The 11,271-nt window shown below is 48.6% G+C and overlaps 1 protein-coding gene across 2 annotated transcripts; it reads left to right on the forward strand.

Moving 5' to 3' along the window:
- Positions 1 to 467: 467 nt before the first annotated feature.
- Positions 468 to 10,994, forward strand: LOC135115763 (chitin deacetylase 1-like). 2 transcript variants are annotated; one of them, XM_064032763.1, is made up of 5 exons: positions 468 to 625; positions 2,145 to 2,266; positions 8,694 to 8,850; positions 9,056 to 9,214; positions 9,457 to 10,994. In XM_064032763.1, exons 1-5 carry the CDS (start codon positions 589 to 591, stop codon positions 10,635 to 10,637), a joined length of 1,656 nt encoding a protein of 551 aa, XP_063888833.1. In that variant the 5' UTR covers positions 468 to 588; the 3' UTR covers positions 10,638 to 10,994. The 2 variants fall into 2 exon arrangements, with proteins under 2 accessions (XP_063888833.1, XP_063888844.1); XM_064032774.1 differs by lacking the exon at positions 468 to 625 and adding an exon at positions 1,009 to 1,045.
- Positions 10,995 to 11,271: the final 277 nt, after the last annotated feature.

The raw sequence follows: 11,271 nt of genomic DNA on the forward strand, positions 1-11,271 counted from the left end.
CCAGGTGTGTCTGCCTGCCTGATAGGATACAAGAAGAGCGTCCCATATGTATGTGTGTGTGTGTGTGTGTGTGTGTGTGTGTGTGTGTGTGTGTGTTGCACCCCTGCTCAGCGCGTTCCTGGTGCAAGCAGGGGACAGGAAGGGCGGTCTGACAAGTGGCGTGGGCTCCTTGTCCTGGTGCCAGAACCTACTGTAAACCTGCCTGGACGTGGGCGGGGCGAGGCGCGGCGGACCTTCATAAGCCCCGCCCCAACCCTCAGCGCCACCCGCCCGCCCGTCCGCCCTCACAATTCCAACAGAAGATTACGATGATTTTTTTTTCTTTTTTTTTTCTTTTTACAACTAAGTTGTACAACACTGTCCTGACAGATGACCCAGTTCCAGACCGCGGGGGAGGTGAGGGCGAAGGTGAAGAAGAGGTCATTCCTGAAGTTTAGAGTCACAACAGGTATCTCGGCCTCGACCCCTGCCAGAGGTGAAAGTGACCGAGCTGGGGTTGCGACGCGGACTTCCAGCGTCACCGCGCATGCGCCGCCTCTTCGTATATAAGTAAAGGAGCCTGTTGGTAAGGGACCTCAGGAGTGCGCCATGAAACGTCGAGTCGCTACATCCCTTCTCGTCCTCCGTGAGTGCTCTCATGTTATTTCTCTGTTGCCTGATGGCCCTTCATCCCCACCATCGCCCGGATTGTCTGATGTGTTAGTGCGTGTACGGGCGGGCGAAGGCCCCTTCCCTCATGTGGTGGGCTGCTCCCTGAAGCCCTCGGTGATGGCCACCTTCTCGCCCTAACCTCAGCTCTGAAGGAGTCACCGAGAGTGTCAGGCAGCGCCACCAGCGCCACGGAGGGAGAGAGTGTCCGCCAAGGCCCTACTCGAGAAACAACACCTCTCGCGGAAACCTTAAAATCTGAGTGCCTCCAGTGACGCAACCATACAGAGGGACTGCATGATGCAACGACGGTGGTGGCGGTGGTGGAGGTGGCAGTGAAAGTGACTGGTGCCGGTGACGCGAGGGAGAATGTGCATGGCGACACAACACCGCGACAGTAATAATAATAATAATATTCGGTTGATTCATCTTGCTGCCTTATAGCTGAAAATCCACGTTAATATACATATTAACTTACATACTACTTCTTGCGTATACATTAACCATAAGGAAGTGTGTGTGTGTGTGTGTGTGTGTGTGTGTGTGATAGACAAAGGCAGAGACAGAGACGGAGAGAGAGAGAGAGAGAGAGAGAGAGAGAGAGAGAGAGAGAGAGAGAGAGAGAGAGAGAGAGAGAGAGAGAGACCACGTACGTTACAAAAAGAATATTAGTTTCCATTCCATAGATAAATCCGCTTTCCCATTTCTACATCAGACAGACCAGCAAAAAATTATCTCTCTCTCTCTCTCTCTCTCTCTCTCTCTCTCTCTCTCTCTCTCTCTCTCTCTCTCTCTCTCTCTCTCTCTCTCTCCTGTCCTGTCCTGAATGCCTCGGTGCCACCCAACACGTTCTGTACGTACTTTCACTCTCGCCGGTGAGAAAGTGTGCACGCTCGCCCTAACACTTTCTCCCGCCCCCCTCCCCTATTAGGCAGGTGAAGGTTGCAGCCAGTCAGGGAGGCAATAAAAAGATACACGGAGGAAAAAAGAAGTTACCTACATTCTACGAGCGAGCTGGTGATTTCAATAGCGGTTCACGGGTCAGATTTTTTATTTATTTTTCTTTTTTTTTTAGGCTTCACTTTTTTTTTTTTTTTTACCTTTTTGTATGAGTCGCTTCGCTGGTTTTTGGGTGGTTTCAGAGAGAGAGAGAGAGAGAGAGAGAGAGAGAGAGAGAGAGAGAGAGAGAGAGAGAGAGAGAGAGAGAGAGGGGATGAGAATGAAGAAACATATTCAAATGTATGGTACATGAAATTGAACCGTGAACGTGTATGTATGTATGTATGTATGTATGTATGTATGTATAAGCACAAAATGCATCATATACCTACACCTCTCATACACACACCGTCACACATTCCCACACACAGCTTTTTTTTTTTTTTTTTTTTTTTAAGACAAGGATTGCCACGTCAAGGCCTGATAGCTTCTTGCAGTTTCCCTTATTTTCTTATGTTCTTATGTTCTGACGCAGCATTTTCCCTCCTCCCTTGCAGTGGCCGTGGGCTGGGCGGCCGGGCAGACAGACTTGGAGATGGATCCGGAATACTACTGCCGGGGCCGAAAGGACGATGAATTTTTCAGAAAGGACTTCGGAATTGACGCAGAGGAGAAGCTGGTACGTAAAAATTGGGGCTTTACGGTGTTTTTATAAGTTTTAGGTATGGTTAGGAAAGCAAAGTGCGTACATGAATTTTAAAGCATATAGATTCATGTCTCATCTTAAAAGTCATGTAAATCTTGAAGCATATAAAATCTTGGGAGCTCTACGGGCCACGACACTTCCCGGCCACACTCCCGAACAGGACGCCATTGACTCACAATAGTTCCCACTTGACCACACGTTACTCTTCCCACATCAATACTTTCGCTCCTCTCAACAATCCACCACCTATCCCTTACTCGACATATTCCATTTCTCACATCAATACTTTCGCTTCTTTTAACAATCTGGCGCTATCAGCAAACATTCCACAAAGCTTCCCTGTCTATTCCGTCCACACGTCTTCTCTAAATCCATGAGTGGTGAAAACATTCAAATACCTTTCACTTTCACTCGGTCCATGCAACTCCTCCCTCTTCTAAAGTAATGCCACCCACTGCAAAACTCTGCGTGTGTCCTCTTTCCCTATTTTATCCTTACCTGTAACACTTACAATACCTACACCAGTAAACGAGCATATTCATGCTTCTCACCCTTATCTTTATACCCGGAAGAAATATTTTATAAAACTACTGTTGCTGTTTTGTTGCTGCTGCTGCTACTACCACTCTACTACTACTACTACTACTACTACTATTAATAATACCTCCACCCCATGTTTATTGATGTGTCAATTAGGGGCTCCATTACTTGGAGGTCATTAGCCCCAGCTCCCGCTAATGACTGTGGCATCCAACCATATCTAATACTCTATAATATAAACATTAGTTGTTAACTATAAATTCATTCTACCTCTACTCTATCTACTCTTATGCCACTCTCCACCACTGTAGCCTCACAGTCGAGGCCTCCTAAGTCTGCAGGTATGGGAGTGGAATGCCTTGTCCCCCTGAGACACAGGAGAGCAGATCTGAGGAGGGAGAATGAGAGGCGGCACCTCATCCATGCGACGACATGGCTCCTTGGCTGGTGCTTCTTTTCTGCCATTAGGTCGGCTAGTCTTGAGTAGAAGCACTGAGCCTTGGAGCCCATCCCGCCAGATGTGGTGAAGACCAGAGGTGTGAAGCTGCCCTGGTCAACGTGTTGGATTCTCTCCCCATACGCTCGGATCTTCTCCTGCTCATTCTTGCGGTGGGCGGCCTCCAGGGAGAGTTCGTGGTGACAGGCGGCCATCGGGTCAAAGATCCGTATGTCCATGAATGCTTTCTGTCCCCTTGTCCAGAACCCTCGTGCACTGACGTCGACTCGAGCCTCGTTGGTGGTGTTGGCTGTTCTGTAGCGCAGGTGCTCGCCGTCTAGCGGCAGGAGGGTCGGTTCAGTGGAGACATCGTGGCACACCTCCCTGAGCATGCTGGCGGTCAGATCTCTCACCTCATCGTGCCTGATACATACGAATCCCCCCTTTTTGCACGTCATGGTGTGGTTGACGTCATTGGGGGAGCCACACACACAAGTACTGGGGAGTCCTTCCATCGGCCAGCCGTACCTCAGAGCAATGGCGTCGACAAATTCTTGTTTGTTGAGGCTGAAGCCCTTCGCTCTGATGGGCAGTGACGTTAGCCAGTTAGAGGCTCCCGTTTCCTGTGCAGTGAGGATTTTTCTCGCTGTGGTTGCAGGCAGGATGTTTATCAGGTCTTCGAGACAGTTTCGTTGATGTTGTTGCCTATCTCTAGATATAATTCGTCCTTGCTCAGTGACTGCACTTTGGGCTATTTCACCATGTGCGTCCTGAGCAATGATCTTCTCTGTGAGGGACCTGGTGAGCTTGAGGGAGTTGAGGTTCTCCACAGTCGCCAACTTCTCAGGGGAGGTGATTCCCATCCCGCCCAGTCTTGGTGGAAGTTCGAGCAGCGCCCTTTCCCCATCTCCGATGGTGTGGTATCTCAGTAACGCTGGGAGGAAGGTGTTCCTTATCGAGACCTCCAGTGGTGCAAGGAGAGGGCTGATGCCTGGGATGGTGCGCATGGCGAATCTCCATCGATGCTGCAAGCCGTGGGTGTAGGCAGAGTAGGCTGCATGAGGCTCAGTCCTGGCCATGTCAGACAGGACTTCCACCTCATGTATCCACTCCTTCACCTTTTCTCCTATGTACTCCTTCTTGAACTCCTCTGTTCCGATGACAGCACCCAGATGCCGTTGTCCATCCTTTGTTATTATAACTCCACTGCCACTGAAGCTATCCACTGCACTGTCATAGTGTTCAGGCTTTACAATAAGGACGGACTTAGCGGCATTGGGTGTGTACCCTATGATGGGACCATTGTCGTTCACTAAGCCCCACCATTTTTTCAAGTCTGTTATTTTGCCGGCCCCTGACAGGTCATCCGCGTACGCCACTTGCTTCACACTCGTTTTCTCATATGAGATAACTTGTTGCAGCACTGAAAGTCCGAGGGCGTACATCGCCATGGCCACTGGGTCACCTTGTGTTGTCCCTTCCATGGACTTTAACACCTTAACACTATTACCACTATTACTACATATGTACAAATCCGAGGGGTCACTATATGTGTTTTCTACATATTGTGCCAGAGAGGGACATTTTACTCGAATGTTGTGAAGCATTGTTTTTCTGTTAATAGTGTTGAAAGCGTTTTTGGCGTCCACTAATAACACCGCTTCACAATTGTCTTCACTGAACATTTCCCTCATAGCGTGGATGGCGGCTTCCCCTCCTGCCTGCTGTCCTGCACATACTTGCAGGTTCCCCGCTGCCCTCCTTACGTCGTCCTTCACCACCGTCATGACGCATTTACCCACGATGCGTCTTATCACCTCGCCGATGCCAATTGGTCTGCATCCCGGCTTTTTGTCCAGCGGAATTAATCGGCATGCTGTGAGAGCCTCGACGTGGTGACAATTTGTGGTGGCAAGCTTCCTCGCCAGTGCTGCCAGGGCGCCGCATAGGTCGTTAGCGGCGCTGCCACAGAGTGCGCCGCTCAACAGGCGACGCCACCCTCTAGCGTCTAGTCCTGAGGGACCAGCACTGCCGAGTGTCTGGAGAGACTTCTTCCAGATCATCTCTCCAGTAATCACCTCGTAGATGACATCATTGGGCTTGTGGAAAGGCCCCTGCATCCTGAGGCCCTCCTCGTCACTGGGGGAGGATGTTTTTCCTTCAGCAGGTGGATGGTTTCCCTGGTGAGGGGCAACACTCCACCTGACTGCTGTTCATTAAGTGCCCGCAGAGCCCTGGACACCTGTCCTTGCCGCATATTGCCAGCGAAATTACGGGCTTTGTCTTCCTGCCCTTGTTGGTTTCTTGATGGCCTTGGCAGCCTCTTCTGGATGGCTCGGGCTTCCTCCAGGAGCTCATCCAGTTGGTTGTTCTGCCATAGACCCACTCTTCTTGCGACGGCTTTCACGTTTTCCGCCTCCTTCGCATTTCTATGTGTCTTTTGAAAGAAGAGTTTTGGCAGTGTGAAGAATAATTTCATCACATACGGTGCGAGGGGTGACTCTTGTAAGTAATTGATGAGGAGGATGACCATCTCTTGTACAATTTTGTTGGTGGCTGCACACTTTGGTGGATCGAACAGATGACATGTCGACCACCCAACTAATTCTGTGTAAGTGTTGTTCACCCACATGGTTGTTTCTTCTTCTGTTAGTCCTTTCCAGACTAAGTTTCTCCTCCCGTTTGTATGGCTCGCGGCGTACACATTGTGTTGCGGTAGCGGTGGGGCGTGTTGTGACAGTGTTGATGGCAGGGCAGCCTCCCTCCCATCTCTGTCTCCATCGTTCGCTCTTGTTCCTCATCCTGCTGGGATTCCTGGCTGTCCCCTGGCTCCTCCTCCTCCTCTCACTGCCCTGGTGGTCACGTCCCAGGGGGTTTTGGCATCCATCTCCCTTTCTACAATTTATACACTTTTTGTTTTGTCTCACACATTGACAATTTACACATCTGTGTTCCTCTTTTGTACACTGACAACATCTTCTTTGTGCAGGTGGGTTAGACATTGTATTAATAACATGACATTATTGTCACACATTGAAAATTAACACATCTGTGTTCCTCTTATGTACACTGACAACATCTTCTTTGTGCAGGTGGGTTAGACATTGTATTAATAACATGACATTATTAGAGAGAGAGAGAGAGAGAGAGAGAGAGAGAGAGAGAGAGAGAGAGAGAGAGAGAGAGAGAGAGAGAGAGAGAGAGAGAAGTGAAGGAGGGAGGGGAGGGGAAGAGGTAGGAGGGAGGAGGGAGAGAGAAGGGAAGTAGGGGGAGAGGGAGGGTAAAGGGAGGGGTAGGAGGGAAGGGGAATAGGGGAAGGGAAAGTGACAACAGAGAGAGAGAGAGAGAGAGAGAAAGAAAAGAAAGAGAGAGAGAGAGAGAGAGAGAGAGAGAGAGAGAGAGAGAGAGAGAGAGAGAGAGAGAAGTGAAGGAGGGAAGGGGGAAGGGTAGGGGAAGAGGTAGGAGGGAGGAGGGAGAGAGAAGGGAAGCCGGGGGAGAGGGAGGGGTAGGAGGGAGGGGAAATAGGGGAAGGGAAACTGACAAAGTGACAACAGAGAGAGAGAGAGAGAGAGAGAGAGAGAGAGAGAGAGAGAGAGAGAGAGAGAGAGAGAAGTGTGAGGGAGGGGGGCGAGAGAGATAGGGAGAGAGAAGGGAAGGAAGGAGGGAGGGATGGTAGAGGGAGAGGTAGGAGGGAGGAGGAGTAGGGGAGGGGGAGTAGGGGAGGGGGAGGCGACAACAGAGAGAGAGAGAGAGAGAGAGAGAGAGAGAGAGAGAGAGAGAGAGAGAGAGAGAGAGAGAGAGAGAGAGAAGGGAAGGAGGGAGGGAGGGAGGGTAGAGGGAGGCGGAATAGGGGAGGGGAACGTGATTGCAGAGAGAGAGAGAGAGAGAGAAAGAGATAGAGAGATGAGGGAAGGAGAGAGAGAGAGAGAGAGAGAGAGAGAGAGAGAGAGAGAGAGAGAGAGAGAGAGAGAGAGAGAGAGAGAGAGAAACATTTATGGTAAATATGGGACTTAGATATGTATTACAGGCACTTTACTCAGTATTCCCTACAGTGTTTAGCGGCAGTAGTAGTGGCAACAGCCGTCTTAGGAGTACCGTTACAACAGTTAGAGTGATAGTATATTACTACTGAAAATTTAATGAAGATCTGTAATTTTGGGTACTCACGTGGTGTGCATGGCTCCAATAAAATTAAACAGAAAGATTTATACCTAGTGTTATAACAGAGATATCAGTCTATAATATATAGTAAGATTTATATAGAAATATATGGAGTAGGTGGCACCTGTATCCCCGACGGAGAGTGGATGGGCAGCCGCGCGGGCTGCTCGGAGTTTGCCCTACGCGATTTATCACCTGATAACCCTTCCGACCTAGTTCGACCCTTTCAACGGTCGCTCCGTGACGCTCACAACATCCACTGATTTCAGAATATGATAAATCAATATTTTTCACGTGATTTATACGAGTATTGACACTGATATTACACTGGGCCCACCCTCTCCACTTCACTCATCTCTGTGTCTTTTGTCACAAAATTTCACAAAATTTTAACCTTAAAAATACACCTTAATCACGGAGCCACACACCCACACGTCTTACCCCTACCAAGCCTACTACTATTACTACTACTACTACTACTACTACTACTACTACTACTACTACTACTGCTACTACTACTACTATGTTATGTCGTGACATAACCAGAACAGATAATTATAACTACAACAAAAATAACAACAATTATAGTAGTAGTAGTAGTAGTAGTAGTAGTAGTAGTAGTAGTAGTAGTAGTAGTAGTAGTAATAATAATAATAATAATAATAATAATAATAATAATAATAATAATAATAATAATAATAATAATAACAATCCAAGATAACTGCAACTGTCATCGCCTCGCGGTTCATCATAGTACGTAGTAAAAAAAAAGCGTCGTCCTTCACAGTGCGGACCCCGGTGGTGGCCTTGGGGCATAGCTGTACATAGCTGTACCAGGAATGCTTCAGTTCGCTCACACGAGGATAAACTCGTACAGCTAACCACCTACGTACATCATTCCCTCTTTTTTTTTTTTCTCTCTCTCTCTCTCTTTTTTTACAAATGAAACCGAGAACGATAATGTTCAATTTCAATCAACTTAAGCGAACTTAAAACTTGCGTTGCATACATTTTTTTCTTAATCCTTGGTCTCCTTTCACCTTTCGTTTGTAATTTACTTGATATGAAAAACATCAAATCTTCTTGAGGGAGCATCTGTCAGGTGTCCGCGTCTTTACTGTGCTGGAGAGCCTCTCGTCATCACTACCACCATACATCCACTGTAGCTTCAGTGACGGTATATCACACACGGAGGTCCGCCGCCCTAGGCAGTGCCGTGTTAGGGATGTGCACCACTGACACGTTGTGCTTTCCTTCCCACAGTACAAGGCCAACTGCGGCACCTACTACCGCTGCCTACCCGCTCCTGCAGGCAAGAAGTCCATCTCCGAAGCCAAGTGTCAGAGTGAGCTGTTCTTCGACGTTGAACAACAGATTTGTGAGCGCAAGCACAATGTCTTGAACTGCGCCCAGATTGACAGTAAGTAAACACTGAGTTCCTTCACTGCCTCACCTCAACTTCCTTACCTTTCTTGATAACTTTATTTTGGTTTCATAATAACACCAGAATTCTTTTGGTTATATTATTTGCAGCTTTTTTTTTTTTTCCTTGTTCTGCTTTTTCTGGATCGACAACATATTCGCCCAACACAGGTTATTAAAGTCACCTTTCTTTTGTTATATAGAGTTCCAGCCTCCCATGCCCGTGTGGCCACTGGCTGATGGGCAGGAATCCAACTGTCCCAACGGACAGATTGAGTGCGGCAGCGGCGAGTGCCTACCCAGGGAACTCTTCTGTGACAACACCGATGACTGTGCCGATGGCTCTGACGAGAACATCTGCAGTAAGTGTCACACTTCTTCATTCATGAATATGTCATTGGTTAACTCGCAAAACTTGTACATTACGTATGCAAATGAAAATAATTAACAGATTAAGCAAATGATAGAATAAAAGACAATTATGATAAAGTAAATTAAACTCTTGATATACTGCTGTTCTCATAGAAAAAAATTTTAACACTGATTTATTCAAGAATCCCTTAAACCGGACACAACGATATAACCAACACTGTTGTCCCCGCAGCGCCCGAGGATGATCCCAACCGTGCTGACATCTGTGATCCTCGCAAGTGCCTCTGGTCCGAGGGCTGCTTCTGCTCCGTGGACGGCACGCGCATTCCCGGCGACCTGAACCCTGAGCAGACGCCCCAGATGATCACCATCACCTTCACCGGCGCCATTAATGATCGTAATTTCCGCATTTTCCAAGACATCTTCAAGGACACCACCAAGCACAAGGGTAATGACTGCACGCCCAAAGGCACCTTCTTCATCTCTCATGCCTTCACTAACTATTCCGCCGTGCAGGAACTCCACCGCCTGGGTCACGAGATTGGCGTCAGCTCTATCACCAACAACCAGAACCGCACTTACTGGAGCCAGCTGGACTCTGCAGGCTACGAGAGCGAAATGGACGGTGGCCGTGTAATCATCGAGCAGTTTGCCAACATTTCTGCCAACGAAGTTCTTGGTCTGCGTGTGCCAAGGCAGCGAGTGGGCGGCAACCAGCAGTTCAGCATGATGGTTGACTGGGGATTCCTGTATGACTCCTCTATTTCTGCCCCCATGGGTCGCCTGCCCCTGTGGCCGTACACTCTGATGCACCGCATGCCACACAAGTGTCTGGGTACTGACCAGAACTGCCCATCCCGTAACTACACCGTGTGGGAGATGGTGGTGAACGAGTTGGATCGTCGTGACGACGTGAAGTTCGACGAAGTCCTGACAGGTTGTCATTATGTGGACCAGTGTGCTAACCTCGTCTCCCCCAAGCAGTTCCGTAGCTTCCTGGATAACAACTTGGACCGTCACTTCAGAACAAACCGCGCACCCTTCGGCCTGCACTTCACCTCAGGATACTTCGAGACTCGCAAAAACTTCCTGAAGGAGTTCGTCGCCTGGGTGGCTGATGTGGCTCAGCGCGGAGACTTCTATTTCGTGACCATGCAGCAGGTCATCAACTGGATGGAGGCTCCCACGGAAATTGCAGCCATCAACAACTTCCAGGAATGGAAGGGTAAGTGCGAGGTGAAGGGTCTGCCCTACTGCTCCCTGCCCAATCCCTGCCCCAAGAAGGTATCCCGTCTCTTCCCTGATGAGGAAGAAATGTTCCTGTACACGTGCATGGAATGTCCCTCCACCTACCCGTGGCTACATGACCCCTACGGCAGTGGCGGATTCTTCAGCTTCAACGAGAATTTCTAAGCCAACCAACACAAGTATCTCACTCCTTCACGACTTTCCACGATACCCATGTACTCCTACCCACTAGTGAATACCAGTAGTATTCTCAAACTACCCTGCATTCCTCTCCGCGTCCTCGTCCATTCTGGCGACGTAGTGGCGGCGCATCACCTTAGAGAGGACTTACTCATCCAGCGTGGCCCGCACCTGGACCTGACCACGAGGTGTTGTGTGGTCGCGATCATCCTTCACCTTCTCCATGATTTATCGTGTTTGAACTTGTGATGCTTGTTGTACACATGACTCTCTGTTGTATTATAGTGTACAGTCATTTTTGTTATTCGTTTAAAGTATTTCCAATTAAATAAACCCTTCTCAGCGGTCCTTTCACTATCGACACAACCTTTGCAATGCTCTCTGTGTCTTCCTTACATGATCCTGCTGTTGCACATCTCGTCCCTGCCTGACACATGCCCACCTCTCGGGCCACACTCGCGCTACACATTGTCCCATCACAAGACAAAAGAAAAGAAGCACACAAAAAATAGAGAATGAACCCCACACAGCACTCGAGCGTTAGCATCAGCTTCCATCAGTATTAATTGTATTACATACCCTAGATAACTCATAAAGCTTATATTACAGTCCCTGGAGA

The sequence above is a fragment of the Scylla paramamosain genome, chromosome 3, assembly GCF_035594125.1.
Source record: "Scylla paramamosain isolate STU-SP2022 chromosome 3, ASM3559412v1, whole genome shotgun sequence".
Classification (NCBI taxonomy): Eukaryota; Metazoa; Arthropoda; class Malacostraca; order Decapoda; family Portunidae; genus Scylla; species Scylla paramamosain.